We start from the raw sequence: 24,453 nt of genomic DNA, 5'->3' as shown, positions 1-24,453 counted from the left end.
TCACATCCAACATTACCATTCCTATACCCTCTAGATATTTGTCACTTGAGTTGTTTTTCTTTACATGGAAATTCTTCTTCCAGCTAACACTGACCATATAGACCACATTAATACATTGAAAAATACAAACCTTTAGAGGTGCTTTTAGCGATGTTAGTCTTGGAACTTTCTCTATGTTTGAGAAAAGCTTGGTTTGGCATTATTGTTTTTTATTTGACCTTTATTTAACTAGGCAAGTCAGTTTAGAACAAATTCTTATTTTCAATGACCGCCTAGGAACAGTGGGTTAACTGCCTTGTTCAAGGGCAGAATGACAGATTTTTACCTTGTCAGCTCGGGTATTTGATCTTGCAACCTTTACTAGTCCAACACTCTAACCACTAGGCTACCTGCCGCATTACTGGCGTGGTCCATCTACCTTCCCCTAGGCAGTCAGCAAATCACAGAGCCACTTTCCTCCTAACCTGGCTGGCTCCCATCAGAATAGCTACATGTAATTACAATAGTAATACTACATTTCAAAGACCCAAATATGTGGAGTCATCCAGAGAAACTCAGTTGTCCACTGTATTACGGAGTTGCAAACACCACCCAGATGAATCCATGCAGAAAATCCCTCCGAGTGCCTCTCCAGTTGTGCAGTGTTAAGTGTTAAGACACTGCTAGCTGTGCCACTAGAGATCCTGGTTCAAGTCCAAGCTCTGTCGCAGCCGACCAGGACCGAGAGACCCATGGGGCGGCGCACAATTGGCACAACGTCGTCCGGGTTAGGGGAGGGTTTAGCCGGCAGGGATGTTCTTGTCCCATCACACACTAGCGATTCCTGTGGCGGGCCGGACGCAATGCACGCTGACACGATTGCCAGGTATACGGCGTTTCCTCCGACACATTGGTGCGGCTGGCTTCCAGGTTGGATGGGCATTGTTTCAAGAAGCAGCGTGGCTTGGTTGGGTTGTGTTTCGGAGGACGCATGGCTCTCAACCGTCGCCTCTCCCGAGTCCGTACGAGAGTTACAGCGATGGAACAAGACTAACTACCAATTGGATACCACGAAAATGGGGAGAAAAATATATAAAGAAAGAAAGAAAATCCCTCTGGGAGCAGTGCAGTAGATGGGATGAATGAAGATGTCAGAGAGAATGAGAGACAAGCAGGACGGCTGCCCTCCTCTTCCTCCCCTTCTACAGATCCACCCAGTAGGAGATAGGCTGGACACACAGCAGTCAGTCATTAGGGGTGAACACGGCCCCTCTGTGCCTGCCCACCCGGGACGACAGCAGAGACAAACACAAAGACGGTTAGTACGCGTATTCATCAGACGTGACATTTCAGCAAGGGAGTAGAGGGGGTATTCAATCATAGGAGTCACACACACGACACAAACCTCACACTGGGATGATCATAGATCATTAGCATGACAGAGTTATAAGACACACAAAAATAACAGACTGTTTAGACTGCTGGTTCATGGGGACTGGGGAGAGACTGGCCAAACTGATCGGGGGCAGGAACAATGACTGTGTGAGCGTATGTGTGTGCCTGTCTGTCTGTCTGTCTACGGGGCTGGGGAGTGGAGGTAGTACCACATAGAATAGCAAAACAAACAACATGGCTAAGATATGCATTCAAATGAGTGTGTGTGGTGTGTGTGTGAGAGAGAGGTGCAGTGGGTCCATCATTATGCTACAGCCAGAAGTGTATGTCTGAGTTAGCGACTGGTCTGGGCTGATCTGGACTTTGCATCTCATTGACCTTTTGTGGGGCTCAGAGACAAACACACTCATTAATGAGGGGATCCACGGCAACTGCTGGGCACAGGGCTGTCTGAGCACGGACACACTTCAGGGTTCCTCCATTGTCACCCCCACCACCACCACCTCTGCCTCTCCCCAGCCACCTCACTGTGGCCTAGATCAGGCAATCCTTGGGGCTGGAGCTCGTTTTGTCAAGAGTTGGCCTGGCTGGAGCTGGGTAATACCACAGTGGCAGTGGCTCCATACCAGTCAGGGATAGGGGTACTGAACTGTTGTGGTGCCTGAGTGGCATGACACTCATTTACCAAGTGAAAGGAGCAGGTGTTTGAGTTAGAGTGAGAGTGTAGTGTTGTGTGGAGGTATCAGGAATGAACTGTAGCCTTGGAAGACTAACTAGTTTACTGGCAGCATTTAGACACAGTCATTTTTAAGTACTGTCATTAGCCACAGGCACTTCTTTCTCCCTGATGTCACTGTGTGGCATTAAGTTACATAATATTCTAACGCACAGCCCACGCCATCAGAGGTCATGTGTACCACTGGACTGACGTGGCTTTCCTGCCTGTAAATGGCTTGATAATTACAGGCTGCGGAACCGCAGTTGACAGCCACTGGTGTACCACTAATGCAAATGGAATGAGGTGAGATGGGAGAGAGGGACGATAGTGGTGAAAAGAGAGGAGAACGGGCCATATGGAAGATAGAGGTGAGATGGTTAAAGAGTGATGTAGAGGGAGGAGAGAGGGAGATAGGAATGAGACAGGAGAGGGGTGAGAGATGGTGAGAGGGAGATAGGAATGAGACAGGAGAGGGGTGAGAGGTGGTGAGAGGGAGATAGGAATGAGACAGGAGAGGGGTGAGAGAGGTGAGAGGGAGATAGGAATGAGACAGGAGAGGGGTGAGAGATGGTGAGAGGGAGATAGGAATGAGACAGGAGAGGGGTGAGAGATGGTGAGAGGGAGAAAGGAATGAGACAGGAGAGGGGTGAGAGATGGTGAGAGGGAGATAGGAATGAGACAGGAGAGGGGTGAGAGAGGTGAGAGGGAGAAAGGAATGAGACAGGAGAGGGGTGAGAGAGGTGAGAGGGAGAAAGGAATGAGACAGGAGAGGGGTGAGAGATGGTGAGAGGGAGATAGGAATGAGACAGGAGAGGGGTGAGAGACGGTGAGAGGGAGATAGGAATGAGACAGGAGAGGGGTGAGAGATGGTGAGAGGGAGATAGGAATGAGACATGATAGGGGTGAGAGAGGTGAGATGGAGATAGGAATGAGACAGGAGAGGGGTGAGAGATGGTGAGAGGGAGATAGGAATGAGACAGGAGAGGGGTGAGAGATGGTGAGAGGGAGATAGGAATGAGACAGGAGAGGGGTGAGAGATGGTGAGAGGGAGATAGGAATGAGACAGGAGAGGGGTGAGAGATGGTGAGAGGGAGATAGGAATGAGACAGGAGAGGGGTGAGAGATGGTGAGAGGGAGATAGGAATGAGACAGGAGAGGGGTGAGAGATGGTGAGAGGGAGATAGGAATGAGACAGGAGAGGGGTGAGAGATGGTGAGAGGGAGATAGGAATGAGACAGGAGAGGGGTGAGAGATGGTGAGAGGGAGATAGGAATGAGACATGATAGGGGTGAGAGAGGTGAGATGGAGATAGGAATGAGACAGGAGAGGGGTGAGAGATGGTGAGAGGGAGATAGGAATGAGACAGGAGGGGTGAGAGATGGTGAGAGGGAGATAGGAATGAGACAGGAGAGGGGTGAGAGATGGTGAGAGGGAGATAGAAATGAGACAGGAGAGGGGTGAGAGATGGTGAGAGGGAGAAAGGAATGAGACAGGAGAGGGGTGAGAGATGGTGAGAGGGAGATAGGAATGAGACAGGAGAGGGTGAGAGATGGTGAGAGGGAGAAAGGAATGAGACAGGAGAGGGGTGAGAGATGGTGAGAGGGAGATAGGAATGAGACAGGAGAGGGGTGAGAGATGTGAGAGGGAGAAATGAATGAGACAGGAGAGGGGTGAGAGAGGTGAGAGCGAGATAGGAATGAGACAGGAGAGGGGTGAGAGATGGTGAAAGCGAGATAGGAATGAGACAGGAGAGGGGTGAGAGATGGTGAGAGGGAGATAGGAATGAGACAGGAGAGGGGTGAGAGATGGTGAGAGGGAGATAGGAATGAGACAGGAGAGGGGTGAGAGGTGGTGAGAGCGAGATAGGAATGAGACAGGAGAGGGGTGAGAGATGGTGAGAGGGAGATAGGAATGAGACAGGAGAGGGGTGAGAGGTGGTGAGAGCGAGATAGGAATGAGACAGGAGAGGGGTGAGATGAGAGAGAGAAGGGTCAGATGAGAGATAGGGGGACTTACGTTGTCCCCACTGTCCGCTGTTAGGGTTCAGGTAGTTGGGGTACAGTCCCTGGGGCTTATCAAGGCGATTCAGAACCTTCCGGATGTTCATGACCTAGGAGGCGGAACCAGAGAAATGAGTTTCGACTTTCTTCCTGCAACCTCATCTTCCAGCAGCATGGCACAGTAGTGCACTTTACATGGCCTTGCTGCAGGGACGGCAGTTAAGGGAGGTATAAGAGAGACGCCTCTGAATCATAGCGGAAAGAAGGCGGAAAGATTTATCTGTGGAACAGGAGTTAACAAGAATAGTAATGAAGGTTGCGGCTATGAATAACATTGTCAGGCTGGCTGAGTGCTCAGTTTAGACTGGTGTTAATGCACTGGAATGGAAACGGCGGTGCTGTGGCTCCCTAGCTTTCACCTTCTCTGCGAAGGCTGGGTTCCCTGACAGCTTGGAGAGCTGCATGAACTCCAGGTGCAGGGTGCCGTACTCCGCCAGGATGCTGCTGCCTCCAGACGCCCATGGCCAGTTCCTCCCGATGCCACTGTAGACACAGAAGACAACACAGTTAACTCAGGTACTCCAAACAACCCCAATGCAGCATAGGGGAGGCAGGTAGCCTAGCGGTTTAGAGCAAAACGGTTGCTGGGTCGAATCCCAGAGCCGACATCGACAGGTGAAGAATGATGTGCCCTTGAGCAAGGCACCCAACTCTAATTTCTTCTGTAAGTCGCTCTGGATAAGAGCATCTGATAAATTACTTAAATGTAAAATATAGAAAACAAAACAATATCCCAGGTACTCCAAACATCACTGCAGAGGAACAGAACATCGCAAATTTACTCAGTCAACCCCCCCCCACACAAACATTCCCTAGAGAGCTCCCTCCTCCACAAGTCAACCACTGATTCATGGGGTTAAACCTTCCTCTCCTCTTATGAATGTCACATACAATACATCTGTTTAACATCATACCAAATTGACAGTGTGTGTGTGTGTGTGTGTGTGTCTTTACAGTGTCCTGTACTATCTGTCCACAGTGTGTGTCTGTAGGTGTCTGATGACTTTCTAAACAGCAGGTCCTGGTCAGAGCTGCTCTGACTTATTTCTATAACTCTCCTGAGTCGCCCTGATCGGACCTGCGTGTCAGTGCCCACTAACAGGACTAATAGCTACGTGTCAGCTTGCTAATGGTGCATAATCATTGACTCCACAAATAATGGCTAGTGTCACTATTGTTATTAGAGCACAGGCAGATTTCTGTCATTAACACCACATGAGTCAGTCTGGCTATTACAGGGGGCTGGAGGGATCAGAGGGTAAGAGCCAAAAACACATCCCCTGAGTGTGTGTGTGTGTGTGTGTGTGTGTGTGTGTGTGTGTGTGCTACGGAAATGTACTTTACTCAAACACCCAAATTGAACTGGCATCCCAATGACTTCATTACGAAAGCAAACTTGTTTGTAAACATTAGTATAACTAATTTGACCTTCCTCCGTGCCAAGAATTGAGCTGAAGCTGTTTTCTGTATTTTATAAAAGGGCTGATAAATCCCAACAGCTTACAGCTCTGAATTAATTTGAGAAACAGACAGGCAGGCAATGTAGAAGCCTCCAGTCATTGGCAATGTGTATTAATAAGGTCTTAGTATTGCCACAATGTCATCATTCCTAACGCTGAAATGATCTGCCACTATTGCTAATGATCTTGCGCTTGGCTCACACACACACACAGGTACCCTCAAGCACACACACACACACACACACACACACACACACACACACACACACACACACACACACACACACACACACACACACACACACACACACACACACACACACACACACACACACACACACACACACACACACAGGGCTTTGGAACGTGAGCTTTCATCATGGTATGGGCCATAGGGAAGGGGAGAGGGGGAGAGAAGGAGAAGCAGCCAGGAGCATGCTGCTCAGCCTCTAACACTACAACCCTTAAAGCAGCCAGGAGCATGCTGCTCAGCCTCTAACACTACAACCCTTAAAGCAGCCAGGAGCATGCTGCTCAGCCTCTAACACTACAACCCTTAAAGCAGCCAGGAGCATGCTGCTCAGCCTCTAACACTACAACCCTTAAAGCAGCCAGGAGCATGCTGCTCAGCCTCTAACACTACAACCCTTAAAGCAGCCAGGAGCATGCTGCTCAGCCTCTAACACTACAACCCTTAAAGCAGCCAGGAGCATGCTGCTCAGCCTCTAACACTACAACCCTTAAAGCAGCCAGGAGTATGCTGCTCAGCCTCTAACACTACAACCCTTAAAGCAGCCAGGAGCATGCTGCTCACGCTCTAACACTACAAACCTTAAAGCAGCCAGGAGCATGCTGCTCAGCCTCTAACACTACAACCCTTAAAGCAGCCAGGAGCATGCTGCTCAGCCTCTAACACTACAACCCTTAAAGCAGCCAGGAGCATGCTGCTCAGCCTCTAACACTACAACCCTTAAAGCAGCCAGGAGCATGCTGCTCAGCCTCTAACACTACAACCCTTAAAGCAGCCAGGAGCATGCTGCTCAGCCTCTAACACTACAACCCTTAAAGCAGTCATTTAGACTGCCGATGTTTATTTTTATTTTTTAAATGTACTCTGCCATTTTTTTTTTGTCATCCCCCTCTGTCCTTGACTTTTCCTAAATAAGTATATATATATAAATATGTATATATATATATATATATATAAATATAAATATAAATAAGTATATATGTATATATAAATATAAAACACACACTGGTCTTAGAATCTTAATATCCCAAACAGAAATTGAGTTTCCCCCGTTGCCCCTCCTCCTCCCGACAGGACAACCTGCTCGCTCCTTCTTACAACAGTTGAAAGTGCAGTGCCCAGCTGGTAACTGTCTCGAAACCGAACCTATATCGAAACTCATTTCACACATATAAAAGGTTTTAAAAATGAAGTAACGTATGATGGAGAGAAAGGGGGAGAATGGGTGAGTTGATGAGCAAGGAGAAGCAAACAATGCAGAATTATGTCATCACCAATTGTGAATGAAGAACAGGGCAGGCCATCCTATTGTATTGATCTATTCTAATTCTAATCTTAAAATGGTATGTACCCTATATCAGTCCACTGAATCAAAGCAGTCTTCAGTCCACTCTGACCTACTTGGAGTAGCCTACACAGTGAGCGCGTGCGTAACTGTATGAGTCCCGTGTAGCTCAGTTGGTACAGCATGGTGCTTGCAACGCCAGGGTTGTAGGTTTGATTCCCACGGAGTACCAGTACAAAATGTATGCTGAACAACTTTCAGTAAAATAAATATCCACATCGGCCAGCAGGTGAGCGAATGTGGTGATGAGGCTTGTGGAGCCAAAGACAATTTCTTCACTTCACTGTCAAGTTGTTTGCAAAGAAAACAAGTCTGGCCAGCACCATGAACAAAGTGAGACGGGAGCTCCCTCCCTCTGCACAAAATAACGCACCTGCACAGCTGTTTACTCCATAACGCATAAGGCCACTTGGCGCTTCTAATGGTGTTTAGGCTGTGTACAATCTGTTACCATGTTCTAACACATATGCATTCTGTTTCATAGGTTTTAACAAAGGCCTACACATAAACTAATGAAAATGCTATTGTGTTATATATATATTTTTTTTATATATATTTTTTTTTATATATGATCAATCTATCTCTATATACAGTGGGGAGAACAAGTATTTGATACACTGCCGATTTTGCAGGTTATCCTACTTACAAAGCATGTAGAGGTCTGTCATTTTTATCATAGGTACACTTCAACTGTGAGAGACGGAATCTAAAACAAAAATCCAGAAAATCACATTGTATGATTTTTAAGTAATTAATTTGCATTTTATTGCATGACATAAGTATTTGATCACCTACCAACCAGTAAGAATTCCGGCTCTCACAGACCTGTTAGTTTTTCTTTAAGAAGCCCTCCTGTTCTCCACTCATTACCTGTATTAACTGCACCTGTTTGAACTCGTTACCTGTATAAAAGACACCTGTCCACACACTCAATCAAACAGACTCCAACATCTCCACAATGGCCAAGACCAGAGAGCTGTGTAAGGACATCAGGGATAAATTGTAGACCTGTACAAGGCTGGGATGGGCTACAGGACAATAGCCAAGCAGCTTGGTGAGAAGGAAACAACTGTTGGCACAATTATTAGAAAATGGAAGAAGTTCAAGATGACGGTCAATCACCCTCGGTCTGGGGCTCCATGCAAGATCTCACCTCGTGGGGCATCAATGATCATGAGGAATGTGAGGGATCAGCCCAGAACTACACGGCAGGACCTGGTCAATGACCTGAAGAGAGCTGGGACCACAGTCTCAAAGAAAACCATTAGTAACACACTACACCGTCATGGATTAAAATCCTGCAGCGCACGCAAGGTCCACCTGCTCAAGCCAGCGCATGTCCAGGCCCGTCTGAAGTTTGCCAATGACCATCTGGATGATCCAGAGGAGGAATGGGAGAAGGTCATGTGATCTGATGAGACAAAAATTGAGCTTTTTGGTCTAAACTCCACTCGCCGTGTTTGGAGGAAGAAGAAGGATGAGTACAACCCCAAGAACACCATCCCAACCGTGAAGCATGGAGGTGGAAACATCATTCTTTGGGGATGCTTTTCTGCAAAGGGTACAGGATGACTGCACCGTATTGAGGGGAGGATGGATGGGGCCATGTATCGCGAGATCTTGGCCAACAACCTCCTTCCCTCAGTAAGAGCATTGAAGATGGGTCGTGGCTGGGTCTTCCAGCATGACAACGACCCGAAACACACAGCCAGGGCAACTAAGGAGTGGCGCCGTAAGAAGCATCTCAAGGTCCTGGAGTGGCCTAGCCAGTCTCCAGACCTGAACCCAATAGAAAATCTTTGGAGGGAGCTGAAAGTCCGTATTGCCCAGCGACAGCCCCGAAACCTGAAGGATCTGGAGAAGATCTGTATGGAGGAGTGGGCCAAAATCCCTGCTGCAGTGTGTGCAAACCTGGTCAAGAACTACAGGAAACGTATGATCTCTGTAATTGCAAACAAAGGTTTCTGTACCAAATATTAAGATCTGCTTTTCTGATGTATCAAATACTTATGTCATGCAATAAAATGCAAATTAATTACTTAAAAATCATACAATGTGATTTTCTGGATTTTTGTTTTAGATTCCGTCTCTCATAGTTGAAGTGTACCCATGATAGAAATTACAGACCTCTACATGCTTTGTAAGTAGGAAAACCTGCAAAATCGGCAGTGTATCAAATACTTGTTCTCCCCACTGTATATATATTCTAATGTTACCCAAGGCCTTCATAAACACAACCAAATCATGATAGCATATATGAAATGTATTAATTCCACAGTTAGAATGCTGCAGTCAGAATGACTGCTCATTAGCTTGAAGGGGGCCCGTCGAGGCCCAGCAGTTCTAGTGTTAAGGACGGGAGCGTGGCTGTGCATAGGAATTACTCCCTCACCCACATGCTGTGCCAAAACTATTTGTTTTTCATTACACAGCTGATTAAATAATGTTACACAAATTCTGGAAAATCACACAAATACTGTATCGGAGAGGAAAGAAAACGGTGAGAAAGCGCCTGTTCTTGGGTCAGAAAACCTAATTGGTGTTTATGATTACATTTACATTTACATTTAAGTCATTTAGCTGACGCTCTTATCCAGAGCGACTTACAAATTGGAAAGTTCATACATATTCATCCTGGTCCCCCCGTGGGGAATGAACCCACAACCCTGGCGTTGCAAGCGCCATGCTCTACCAACTGAGCCACACGGGACCACACGGGACCATGATTGAGACTTAATCAGATTGCCACAGCCTGGGATGGAGTTGATACGCATGTTAATGACGGTGAGTCGTGCATGTGTGTTTATTTGTCAAGAGTGTATGTGCTCCGAGGAGGATCAGACGACAATAGTGTCAGCAGTGCACCTGGTGTAGCAGCCGGCCAAGAGGTTGAGGGAGCTGGATGCAGGTAAACCTGCCATCTCTCCTTCATCTCCATAATGCTCCATTACAATACAGTGGGGCTCTTGCCTGTATTGTGGCACAGCACTGCCATGTCCTCTCTCTCCAGACTCGAAGAGCTGCATTAAACCTGAACAATCATGTGGACTGCTCTGTCCTCTCCCAGAGTCCCTGAAATGGAGCCTCCCTCCCTTTCGCTCTCTCCCTCTCTATATCTCCTTCTCGGAGTCTTTCTCCCTCCCTCTATATCGCTGTATCTCTGTCTGTTTCCCTCCCTCACTCTGCAGGTCTCCCTCCCTCACTATCTCTCCGACTGTCTCCCTCCTTCCCCTCGCGGAAGACACCTGGACATATCACCATCCATCCATCTGTGGTCTGTGTCAAATCCCTTCTTAAGCCCTCTGATGAGAGCTAAATCCCCAGGAAGAATATCAAGAGGGAGCCTAAAACAAGCAGAGGGCTAAACCTAAAGGGACAGGCTGAGGGAGGGGGAGGAGTGGGGTTGAAATGGCACATTTACAGTACAGTGTAGTACAGGGAGGGACCCCTACTGAAACATACCGTTCCAGCTGGATGTCCTCTCTCCCTCTACCTCACCTTACTGCTCACTCTCCAAGTTGAAACTTGAATCAACTTGAAACTATCTCTCTTCCTCTCCTTCCTCTCTCTGTTTAATACAGAATGCTAATGATTGCCTAAGGTCTGAAGTGTGTGGGCACTGGGTAGGCTACAGTCCAAGTTCGGTGGTATTTAGCCGTTCCTCTTAAGGGAAAGAAAAAGAGATGCAGGCTGGCACTGACAAATCTGCAGCTCTGAGGACATAATGCAGTGGCTGACAGGACTGTGAGAGAACACAAACAGCCTGCTGGACAATGAACTAACAGTGGCACTGTGATAAAGTCCACTTCACTCCAGTCAGGTGCCAATGTTTTTATGTCTGGGTAGCGTCCATACAGAATGGATACCGAAGCTTTGGCTCACTGCTTCCTGTTGTTAGCTCTTAGTTCCAAACTGGATCTCTCCTCCATATCTCTTCCTCCCTCCGGGCGAAAGGGGAGCTATAGATCCAGAGTTAAGGGCTTAATTAAGGGCTTCATTCTTTAAACCACGCCAGCCTTGCTTGTCCAGGGGTGCTAAGGAGGCTGGGTGGGGTATTTGGGGATCCTTGTGGGAGACTACCTCCAGCAGCTGTAACCGTATTGGCCTTTTTGTATACGTCAGAAAATCACAGGTGTCTGTAATCATCTCTGGCCCTCTGTGTGGCCTTATCTCATTTAAAATATCAAATAATATTTAAAAATATAAATAAAATATGACATTGCTGTAAAACATTATCCTAAATATAAACCATCAACTTAGTGAATACCATTGGTGTTTAATATGAGGGTTTCAGCATGAAATATCCTTTATATACAGTGGGGTGAACAAGTATTTGATACACTGCCGATTTGCAGGTTTTCCTACTTACATGCAATAAAATGCAAATTAATTACTTAAAAATCATACAATGTGATTTTCTGGATTTTTAGATTCCGTCTCTCACAGTTGAAGTGTACCTATGATAAAAATTACAGACCTCTACATGCTTTGTAAGTAGGAAAACCTGCAAAATCGGCAGTGTATCAAAAACTTGTTTTTTTACACACTTTAATTTATTTAATATGTCAATATGTCTTTGTTGTAAATGTTTAGTCGCCAAACTGGTATCAGTTGTGAAAAGTCAATAGTTGGAAGAGTTGCAGAGTTAATTGAAAATAATGCCATTGTTGATTAATGTTTTTTTTCATCAATTAGGCTATTTTCTCTTGAACAATAAGGTCTATCTACTAGAAACACAGACAACATGACACAGATATTAAAACATTTATACTATTTATATGAATCATTTTTTTTTAAAGTTATTCAATTATAAATTACGAAAGTTAACATAGATTGCCATTGACGACCTCTTAATTACCAAAATTACAGAAGATTCCAGTAATTATCAACTCTTCCCTTTGGCCCAGTGGCACCAATCCTCTCACCATCAACTATCAACTTCAGGCTAACCTGGTTTTATCAGGCCAGAGCTAAAAACGGCTGATGTAATTCATATTTGAAATTACAGCAGATGAAGCGGTGCCCCTGTGTCACCGTGTGGAAAACCTCAAGGGCTTTTCTAATTGAGCCACTCGGAATCCAGGCTTATTAATCAAACCACTTTCCCCAGATTCCCGGGATTGATTGCACAGCCTGAGAGTGAACCGCAATGAGGAAATCTGCTAAAGCTGGTGTATTTCATGCCAATACGGAGGGGAAAAATGACAGTTAGCGTTAACTTTGTGTGATGCTGGCGTATTTCATGCCAATACGGAGGAGAAAAATGACAGTTAGCGTTAACTTTGTGTGATGCTGGCGTATTTCATGCCAATACGGAGGAGAAAAATGACAGTTAGCGTTAACTTTGTGTGATGCTGGCGTATTTCATGCCAATACGGAGGAGAAAAATGACAGTTAGCGTTAACTTTGTGTGATGCTGGCGTATTTCATGCCAATACGGAGGGGAAAAATGACAGTTAGCGTTAACTTTGTGTGATGCTGGCGTATTTCATGCCAATACGGAGGGGAAAAATGACAGTTAGCGTTAACTTTGTGTGATGCTGGCGTATTTCATGCCAATACGGAGGAGAAAAAAAAGAGAGTTAGCTTTAACTTTGTGTGTGATGACATCCACTTTAAAGTCAATTAGATTGGAGAGTAATTTCCTGCTTGACATTTTATCAGGGGGAAAAAGGGGAATTCAAAAAGACATACATCAAATGGAGCCATTATTCCCGGAGGAGGGAGACTAATGTTTAATTATGAGCGCTAATACATCAGGCCTGGAGTCTGGCCTTCCTGGACCTGCTCTCTGTCCCCAGAACAAACGCTCCATTGAAAAACGGCGCAGTGTGGCTAACGACATTGCGTCTACACCGAGGTACCAATATAGAACCTGTCTTATTGAATCACCACCTACTGAGGAGAGCAAATCTACACCAAGGCATTGTGAACTGTTGACAGTAAATTACATTTACGGGAGGCAGACACTTGAGTTGAACCGGTTCAACAGAAATCAACGTCTCCTCGCATTTGTTAGAATTCAAGAAGCCTTCAATACGTTAAACCTACTCATGGATTTTATTTTCTCCACTTGCAATTACTGATACTTGATTTCATACTTTGCATGATAACTTATCTTCGCCTGTCCAACACGTCATTTGGTGAAATAAATATACAATTTGCCAAGCATAAGCATGAATGCTGCTGACAGCACTGTTGTTATGGCGTCGGTGAATGTTTTTTGTTGCTCTCTATTATTATTCTTTTTTTCCCCCCTCTTTCTAAGAGTGCCATTTGTCGGGTTGTTGCTAGCATCAGTAAGTACCAGGGGCAAAGCCCTTCATTGCTGGGTGATTTTACCACGCCCTCCGCTGCTCTCTGCTCAGGCCCTGTGGAATGGGAGGGCTTGATGGGGTAAATGGAACTAGTGATGAGCCAGTTAAAAAAATAAATAGGATATGGTACAAAGAGTACTTCTGTTTAAAACAACAACATTTTTCTTGGACATGTAAAATCAGCTTATATTAATTTCAAATGTGAACACCACCAGATCAGATCGCTATGCTCCTGGAGCGTATTTAAGCAATAAGGCCCACGGAGGTGTGGTATATGGCCAATATACAACGGCTAAGGGCTGTTCTTAGGCATGACACAGTTTATAATGAACAATTACCTAGGCTCCAAAGACCAGTGGTGGAAAAAGTACCTAATTGTCATACTTGAGTAAACGTAAAGATACCTGATAAAAAATGACTCAAGTAAAAGTCAGTCACCCAGTGAAATACTAGTTAAGTAGAAGTCAAAAAGTATTTGGTTTTAAATATACTTAAGTATCAAAAGTAAATGTAATTGCAAAAATATACCTAAGTATCAAAAGTAAAAGTATAAATAATCTCAAATTCCTTATATTATGCAAAGCAGACGGCATGATTTTCATATTTTAATTTATTTATAGCCAGGGGCACACTCCAACACTCAGACAGATGAAGCATGTGTGTTTAGTGAGTCCGCCAGATCAGAGGCAGTAGGGATGACCAGGGATGTTCTCTTGGTAAGTGTGTGAACTCAACCATTTTCCTGTCCTGTTCAGCATTCAAAATGTAATGAGTACTTTTGGGTGTCAGGGAACATGTATGGGAGTAAAAGGTACATAATTTTCTTTAGGAATGTAGTGGCGTAAAAGTCAAAGTTGTCCAAAATATAAATAGTAAAGTAAAATACAGATAACCCAAAAAACGATTTAAGTAATACTTTAATGTATTTTTTACTTAAGTATTTTACACCATTGCCAAAGACAGAAATATTACCCATGAGGTTATTTGACCACATTAAATAATGACTGCAATTTAAAGCCAGATATTCAATCATGATTAGCCTTTTAGTAAAACAAAAGCAACCTGTTCTGTATGTTAGTGTATGCTTAAATTCCACACTGCACAGCAAGGTACAGTCAATATACAAAAAGAACATTGCAGCAATTTGCTTCATAAGCAGTGGGGTAAGGAGGTGGTAGACTATTACCCTTGCTGTGCTGGTTTTCACCACCCCCACTGGCTTGAATGGATAAAAAGATTACTCACAGCAGTGGCCTTAAATGATGTTTGACTATATTCCTAACCGGGGAAAGAATAACGTGGAGATCTGTCACTGGAGTCTTAGTGCTTGTTGTTATGTCACCATACTATAATTTGTCAATCAAAATAATAATTACTACATTTTTGTGTGACATTGCTATGGTTTTCTTGGTATTGTTCCACTAGCTTCTTATACATGCTATATATACATGTGATTTTGCAATGGCTTATCTAGAATACAATATAAGCCTAGTTTGACTCTGGCCAAAGGAAAGATCAGCACAGCTGCCCCCAAAACTCTGGAACTCTCTCTCCCCAGCCACCCGTAACTCTGGAACTCTCTCTCCCCAGCCACCCGCAACTCTCTCTCCCCAGCCACCCGCAACTCTGGAACTCTCTCTCCCCAGCCACCCGCAACTCTGGAACTCTCTCTCCCCAGCCACCCGCAACTCTGGAACTCTCTCTCCCCAGCCACCCGCAACTCTGGAACTCTCTCTCTCCCCAGCCACCCGCAACTCTGGAACTCTCTCTCCCCAGCCACCCGCAACTCTGGAACTCTCTCTCCCCAGCCACCCGTAACTCTGGAACTCTCTCTCCCCAGCCACCCGCAACTCTCTCTCCCCAGCCACCCGCAACTCTGGAACTCTCTCTCCCCAGCCACCCGCAACTCTGGAACTCTCTCTCCCCAGCCACCCGCAACTCTGGAACTCTCTCTCCCCAGCCACCCGCAACTCTGGAACTCTCTCTCCCCAGCCACCCGCAACTCTGGAACTCTCTCTCCCCAGCCACCCGCAACTCTGGAACTCTCTCTCCCCAGCCACCCGCAACTCTGGAACTCTCTCTCCCCAGCCACCCGCAACTCTGGAACTCTCTCTCCCCAGCCACCCGCAACTCTGGAACTCTCTCTCCCCAGCCACCCGCAACTGACTCACCACCTTCAAAAACAATACAATTAAAAACACCTGTTCAGTCTGGCATTCCTCTCAGCTTAGCTCACTCTTACATGCTGACCACACTGCTCGCGAGCGTCTGCATAGCCAGGCGCTAAAATATAACTCTTATTTTTTTTATATTATTTGCTGTACAGTGTCCTTGTTTTTTGTGGGTGTTTAAATTACATATATTATTAAAGATAAAAAAACAAGAAAATCATATAATTTACACTGTGCCATGTGTGAGAATGCTGGACCCACGCACGCACTCACACACATACACACACGCACGCGCATCGCCGTGTGCCCCTGACCAAGCACCCTCCTCTAACAATTTCCCATTTAATGGAATTTAGGCAGGTTAAGTCAAGTTAAACTGATGTCAGGCTTTGGCGGCAGGGAAATTTGATTTGAGAATCCTTTATCTTGCTTATGGTCCTAATAAAGGTAAATGGGAGGGGGTGTGGAACATAGATAAGCCCAAGGAAATGGGGTCAAAGAATATATTTCTGTGTGTTGAACAGAGGGGGAGGCACTGCTTCAGTGCCAGGGTTCATTGGCCAGCACACTTTGACAGTCCAGGAGGAAGTTTCCAACTACCGTTTCCACAATTTCTAACTAGCATTAGCGTAATGACTGGACGTCTATAGGACCAGCTAGCATGCAATGGTAGTTAGTTTCGTGACCCAATGTTACCTCTAACTTCCTTCCTACTAGACAGAGACATAAAAATGATATCCACAAGTTCATCTGACTCTGGGAAAGTAGATAAAGGGCCTCATTGCCAAAATCCCAAACTATCCCTTTAAGAGCACACACTTCCGTCCCACCTGAGGGCTAGCATTAACAATGAAATAGTTGGATGTTTGTTAATGAACAGCATCTCTTCTGTAGAACTTTTGACTAAAGATACTTTCTATAACCTCTGAAGAAAGTCGTCCGTAGAACGCTTTTGAACTTGTGGCTCACTTCAGAGACTCTTGATAGGGAAAACTGTAAGTCACACTATGACACTTTTATGTGAGATTAAAGAAATGGACAGTCCAATGGGTTTCGGAATTTGGAGGGATGAAGCTTAGAGTCTATTGGAGAGCTGCTGAGGGTGAGAGGGGGCTACTGTGAGGGGCTGCTACTGTCCCAGTACATCGAAAGACTTCTTCTGATCCTCTTCAGACAAGCTGAGAGGGTGTCTGTCTGTCTGTCTGGTACACCTGCAGCAGACACTCACATAACTGTCAACTCCTCAATAAGACTGGAAATGTCCTTTCGCTCCATTACTCATCCTCATCTCCCTAAACATTAGCTGGCTGTCACAGAGTACAGTATTTTTTCCCCTAGAACAAACCCACACACCTAAATATAGGTAATTATTACTGCGGCTTGAGTACATTTATAATTGCTTTGTAATTTCAGTGGTTTTGAAACTGTATCATGAAAGTAATGTCTGTTCCATTTGACTTTCAGAAAGGAGAAAATAGCAGACGCAAAAGTTAAGGGAAGAATTTTGATAGTGTTTGATTTCACATAAAGGAATCTAGTCATGTAGCTAGCACAAATATTTTACCATTGCCTCTTTGATGAAAGATTGAATTAATATTTACGTAAAAACACAATCCCTCAAACAGCTAATTAAATAATCCAATCCCTCTGGTGTAGATTTGTTTGATTATTCTAGCGGTATGATTCTTGTCGTTTAATGTAAACCACGAGACAAAAATATTTTGTTCAAGAACAAAGACATCACCTCCACTCCATGGGAGGATGAAAAGGGGGACAAACAAACAAGCAGAGAACAGAAGAGATGAAGCCAGTCAGATTGATTACGTGACCCAGGAACAACAATTAGCTGCGAATGAGGTAGCAAGCCTGTATGCCAGGAACTCTCTACCTCGGTGTTCATAGGAGAACCATCCATCTGTGACCTGAGAGGACCTCTCTCACTGGGATAGCGATGAAGACACACTAGGATGAAGCAGAATCCCACTGCATTTTCTGCTCAATTACCAACCACCAATGGCCTCAATGAATGCGCTCTGGCCCAGTCTATGCTCACAGTGATTTGCATGGCTAGGATCTTCTGGAAGTCCATAGAAGGGAGGATGAGGAGGAAAGGATATAGGTAAGGGGCTATGGACCCAGAGAGAGAGTAAGAGCGAAAGAGGGGGCGTGATTTGACCACGCTCCCTTCGGGTACACCCAGTGCCACAGGCCCATTCTAGCTCAATCTGGGTCAAGGTTGTGGCACGGCGCTAAGAGTAAAATCAATAGTTTTCTTGTTCACCCATCAGCCCTGGTTCTTTCCATCCTTCCTTCATATGCTGGATGTGCATGGATTGGAAGAAGTAGCCTTTAAAAGCCTCTGTATGCAACCCACCTCCTCATGTGTCACTCTGCTAGCAGCCTCCAGCAGTTAATGACTGTTAGTGGAGGTGAAGTTCTCTCTCTTATGTTTATTTTTGATTTATTTCACCTTTATTTAAGCAGGGAGTCATGCTGAGACCCAGGTCTATTTCCCAGATGAGCCCTGCATGAACACATCAATAAACAACCATTACACTATATACAGTGCATTCGGAAAACACTCAGATCCCTTGACTTTTTCAACATTTTGGTACATAACAGCCTTATTCTAAAATGTATTAAATAGTCCCCCCCCCTCATCAAGCTACACACAATACTCCATAATGACAAAGCAAAAACAGGTTGTCATCTTTTCAAATGTACAAAAAAAAACTGGAAATATGACATTTACATAATTATTCAGGCCCTTTACTCAGTACTTTGTTTAAGCACCTTTTGCAGCGATTACAACAGTGAGTCTTCTTGGGTATGACGCTACATGCTTGGCACACTTGTATTTGGTGAGTTTCTCCCATTCTCTGCAGATCCTCTCAAGCTCTATCAGGTTTGACAGGGAGTGTCACTGCACAGCTATTTTCAGGTCTCTCCAGAGATGTTTGATCGGGTTAAAGTCCGGGCTCTGGCTGGACCACTCAAGGACATTCAGAGACTTGTCCCGAAGCCACTCCTGTGTTCTCTTGGCTGTGTGCTTAGTGTCGTTGTCCTGTTGGAAGGTGAACCATCCCAGTCTGAGATCCTGAGGGCTCTGGAGCAGGTTTTCATCAAGGATATGGAGTGCTGCAGAAATGGTTAACCTTCTAGAAGGTTCTCCCATCTCCACAGTGGAACTCTGGAGCTCTGTCAGAGTGTCCATTGGGTTCTTGGTCACCTCCCTGACCAAGGCCCTTTTCCCCCGATTGCTCAGTTTGGCGCCAGCTCGAGGACGAGTTCTGGTGGTTTGAAACTTCTTCCATTTAAGAATGATGAAGGCCACTGTGTTCTTGGGGACCTTCAATGCTGCACACATTTTTTGGTACTCTTCCTCAGATCTGTGCCTCGACACAATTCTGTCTCAAAGCTCAATGGACAATTCCTTCGACCTCATGGCTTGGTTTTTGCTCTGACATGCACTATCAACTGTAGGACCTTATATAGGACAGGTGTGTGCCTTTCCAAATCATGTCCAATCAATTGATTTTACCACAGGTGGACTCCAATCAAGTTGTAGAAACATCTCAAGGATGATCAATGGAAACAGGATGCACCTGAGCTCAATTTTGATTCTCATAGCAAAGGGTCGGATACTTATGTAAATAAGGTATTTCTGTTTTTTATTTTTAATACATTTATAAAAAACAGTTTTTGCTTTGTCATTACGAGGATTTTTTTATTAATCGATTATAGAATAAGGCTGTAACATAACAAAATGTGGAAAAAGGGAAGGGGTCTGAATGCCCTGTACATATCTATACACACACATCAATTACACAACACATGAAAAGCAAACACAAAACACCAAAAGCAAAACACCATCATATGAAACAAACCCATTCGTCAGTAAAAATGCCCTCTAACATCTGCCTGAATTTCCCTAGAGTAGGGATTCAGCCCCGGGCCAATTTTTTCTTGAACGGTTTGTCAGGAGGCCGGAACATAATTATACTGAACAAAAATATAAACGCAACATGTTGGTCCCATGTTTAATGAGTTGAAATAAAAGATCCCTGAATGTTCCATGTGCACAAAAAAACGTATTTCTCTCAAATTCTGTGCACAAATTTGTTTACATCCTTGTTAGTGAGCATTTCTCCTTCACCATGATAATCCAGACACATCAAGAAGCTGATTAAACAGCAATATCATTATACAGTTGCACCTTGTGCTGGGGACAATAAAAGGACGCTCTAAAATGTCTCTACTATAAGCCACCTCTAACGTCATTTTAGAGAATTTGGCAGTATGTCCAACCGGCCTCACAACCGCAGACCACGTGTAACTATGCCAGCCCAGGACCTCCATATCCGGCTTCTTCACATGCGGGATTGTTGTGTTTCTATTTTTGTTCAGTATACAAATAATTTGTAGACTGCAAATTGACTGCAAGAAGCCCAAACAGATACAACATTTAACTAAAACAATCCTTTCAAAAAATGTGTACACAATCATATACAGTACATGGCCAAAAGTATGTGGAGACCCCTTTACTTCAAATTAGTGGATTTGGCTATTTCAGACACAGCCATTGCTGACAGGTGTATAAAATTGAGCACATAGCCATGCAATGTCCATTGACAAACACTAGCAGTAGAATGGCACGTACTGAAGAACTCAGTGACTTTCAACGTGGCACCGTCTCGGGATGCCACCTATCCAACAAGTCTGTCCTCGGTTGCAACACTCACTACCGACTTCCAAACTGCCTAATATCACCATGCGCAATGCCAAGTGTCGGCTGGAGTGGTGTAAAGCTTGCCACCATTGGACTCCGGAGCAGTGGAAACGCGTTCTCTGGAGTGATGAATCAGGCAGATGCCAGGAGAACACTACCTGCCCAAATGCATAGTGTCAACTGTAAAGTTTGGTGGAGGAGGAATAATGGTCTGGGGCTGTTTTTCATGGTTCGGGCTAGCTCCCATAGTTCCATGTAGTGTATACAGTATCTCTTTATTATGCGTGTGAATACCTTGGAACAGATTTCCAAAATTAAAATCACTCTTAACTGATTTGCTGGTGTTTTTACAGTCTTTATGTCCAACAATAAAATAAAATAAATAAATAGATATATAAAATCATGTTATTGCTCAGAAAACGTGGGTGCCCAAATAAACTCACCCACGGGCCAAATTCGGCGTGCGGGCCGCCAATTGGGTAAATCTACCCTAGAGGCACCAACTTTAATAACTAAGGGCTGATAGTGTAGAGTGTACAAAACATTAAGGACACCTGCTCTTTCCATGACAGACTGACCAGGTGAATCCAGGTGAAAGCTATGATCCCTTATTGATTTCACTTGTTAAAAAGACAGGTTAAAGAAGTATTTTTAAGCCTTGAGACAATTGAGACATGGATTGTGATTGTGTGCCATTCAGAGGGTGAATGGGCAAGACAAAAGATTTAAGTGCCTTTGAGGACATCCAGACAATTTTACACAACTGTGGGTGGCATTGGAGTCAACCTGGTCCAGCACTTGACACCTTGTAGAGTCCATGCCCCGATGAATTGAGGCTGTTTTGAGGGCAAAAGTGGGGGGTGCAACTCCTTAATGTCTTGTACACTCAGTGTACACAGCGCCTTCAGAAAGTATTCACACCCCTTTATTTTTTACACATTTTGTTGTGTTACAACCTGAATTTAAAACGCATTCAATTGAGATGTGTGACTGAACTACACTACCCCATAATGTCAAAGTGGAGTGTTGTTTGTAGGAAGTAAAAAATAAAATAAAAATTAAGCTGAAATGTCTCGAGTCAATAAGTATTCAATCCCTTTGTTATGGAGTTATGGAGTAAAAATGTGCTTAACAAATCACATAATAAGTTGCATGGACTCATTCCTTGTTCAATAATAGTGGTTAACGTGATTTTGAATGACTACCTCATCTCTGTACCCCACACATACAATTATCTGTAAGGTCCCTCAGCTGAGCAGTGAATTTCAAGCACAGATTTAAGCACAAAGACCAGGGAGGTTTTTCAATGACTCGCAAAGGTCACCGATTGGTAGATGTGTAAAAAAAACAATTATCCCTTTGGTGAAGTTATTAATTAGGCTTTGGATGGTGTATCAATACATCCAGTCACTACAAAGATACAGGTGTCCTTCCTAACTCAGTTGCCGGAGAGGAAGAAAATCGCTAAGGGATTTCACCATGAGGCCAATGGTGATTTTAAAACAGTTACAGAGTTTCATGGTTTTGATATGAGAAAACTGATGATGGTTGAAGAATTTTAAAAAGAATAATGGGCAAATATTGTACAATCCAGGTGTGCAAAGCTTACCCAAAAGACTCACAACTGTAATCAGCGCCAAAGGTGCTTCTAGAAAGGTTTGACGTAGGGGTGTGAATACATGTGTAAATTAGATAATTCATTTTCAATACATTTGCAAAAATATCTAAAAACGTGTTTACTTTGTCATTATGGGGCATTGTGGGTAGATGGGTGAGAAAAAAACATTTAATAAATGTTGAATTCAGGCTGTAACACAACAAAAAATGGGGAATAAGTCAAGGGGTAAGAATACTTTCTGAAGGTACTGTAGCTGGCATCCTCGTTAGAAAGGTCTGGAGAGCTGGACAGGTTTATACTGTAGGTGTAGGAATATCCCTCTACAGATACTCTACAAAACTGTCTACATGTTGATTACATATTATCTGCTATAACTCTAATTTCAGTGTTGAAAATGTTGGGAATGGTCTTCTACAACATTAAAAATCACTTGGCTTCACTTAACTGTTTTCTGAGGAGTGTGGAAAAGGAGAGGGAAAACTGCCCGAGGCTGTCTGCAATTGGGTTACTGGTTCTAACACATCTGAGAACGTGTCCCTCCATTTAAAGTGGGACAAAGTACAGACGCCAAAATAGCCCAAACGTTCCTTCTTCTATTACAGGGTAAGTGTCATCTATTAAATTGGGTTACGTTGTTGCTGTCAACATTTAGCGGGTCAAATACATTATTTACCAGGTTACGTCAGTAGCCAGGTTAGGAGCCCTTGTACTTTAAAAATGTGAAGAACCATCATCTGTAAAAACACAACCCCTAATATACAGAACCATCCACACACACACACACACACACACACACACACACACACACACACACACACACACACACACACACACACACACACACACACACACACACACACACACACACACACACACACACACACACACACACAAAGATGCAACAAAAAAAGTTGTTGATACATTTCAATCCTCTCTATCTGCAGCGATACAACAGTGAGTTTAGATTCAGAATTCCCCAAAGGGACCACTGAGATTTTTTTAGCAACAAGCATCCACAAAATGAAAAACACAGGTAAGAGGGCTGGCCAGACATAACCTCCAACAAGACATTTAGTTGCATACAAAGAGGCTTTTGACAGCCACAGAGTTTGTCTCATTAGTCCTCAAGTTAACGAGAGAGAATGAGTATGAGGGCTGCTGTGTTTCCTAACGAACATAACACAGCTCACTATAAGTGAATGGAGGTGCTGCCTACTGATACACATCTGTTTCTAGACAGCAAATAGACATATGCCAGCTCTGCATTAACGTGTGTATACTTTGTGAAACCTATTCCCTTTTCCCATAACCAGTTTATCCGCTCATATGCCTTAGCATCTCCATATCAGAAATTACATCTGTGGTTGAGGTCTGGTGGGCTCTATATAAGCTAACCCAGTTATGGTTCAGTGACGTGGGTAAATTCATAATTTCCACCTATCTGTTGGGGCCCCTGGGGGCCTGTGGTGGGGTGAGGACCATGCCTGGGCGGGCGGCAGTCCTCTGGGGCCTCAGATCTAACTCCAGGAGATTAGTAGCTTCAACCACCATGTGATGATGCGTGAAGAAAGCCCTTCATTCGCCATAAGCGGGGGAAATTAATTTGTTACACCGACCCGCACGGCCATCTCCAAGACAACCTGGGTTTTAATTCATATCTGACGAACTGGGCCGCGCGCTCACTGGCGAGAAAAAGGAAAAGAATGCCTTCACATGAATCCTGCGATTAGAGGGGGAGAGTGCACAATTTGAGCTTTGAGACAGATTTTTTTCTCCCTCCTGGCTAATAAAAACAGCCATTATACAGTGTGTAGGTATCTGAGAAAATATAACATACAACATATGAAGCTAAAGACATTTATTTCATTCAGTGCAGTAGCAGTGACAAGCCACACACATGTTCAGTTTCTGTGATATTGATAAAATCCCTCTCCCTATTCTTTGCTGTGCTGAGGGTTGTGTAGTAAGCAGGAATTGTTAAGAGTGAGTATGGTATGCAAATAAGGCCTTTCTCAGCCATTGGACTGCCGGGGTTGAGCACGCTACACTAGCTGCAGGACTGGAGCAGACAGGACAGATGGGACATAACAGAGAGGATGTTTATTCTCATGGCTGAGACTAGCCGCTGGCGTCACACGCCCCCCTGTTCTTCCTTTCCCTCCCTGCTTCATCCCCCTTTTCCTTCACCCTTTTACCCACCAGGCAGCAACTTGTTTAGCGTCTCTGGAAAAACAATTTCTAAACCCAATAAAAATCCTCCAACAGGTTTGCCCCTGGAGAGTAGCAGCTGACCCTCTATCCTCCAGACTCCATCCCGTCTCCCTCTCTCTTTTCTGAGGGACGTGGGCGGCTAGGTTCATCCCTTCAGGGGGGATACGGTAAGCGCGAGGGTAGAGATGGAGGGAGGGGAA

At 44.5% G+C, this 24,453-nt stretch overlaps 1 protein-coding gene across 1 annotated transcript in view; it reads right to left on the bottom strand.

Annotated features, from left to right (window-relative positions):
• Positions 1–24,453, bottom strand: part of LOC139556270 (mannosyl-oligosaccharide 1,2-alpha-mannosidase IA-like) — a 180,134-nt gene that overhangs the window by 20,588 nt on the left and 135,093 nt on the right. The window contains exons 6-7 of the mRNA XM_071370004.1: positions 4,512–4,635; positions 4,109–4,202 (exon numbers count right to left, since the gene is read on the bottom strand). Coding sequence (XP_071226105.1) covers positions 4,109–4,202; positions 4,512–4,635 — 218 coding nt within the window. The remainder of the gene's footprint in view (positions 1–4,108; positions 4,203–4,511; positions 4,636–24,453) is intronic.

Source organism: Salvelinus alpinus, chromosome 27 (assembly GCF_045679555.1).
Source record: "Salvelinus alpinus chromosome 27, SLU_Salpinus.1, whole genome shotgun sequence".
NCBI lineage: Eukaryota > Metazoa > Chordata > Actinopteri > Salmoniformes > Salmonidae > Salvelinus > Salvelinus alpinus.
This window is presented reverse-complemented; position numbering and strand designations above follow the sequence as displayed.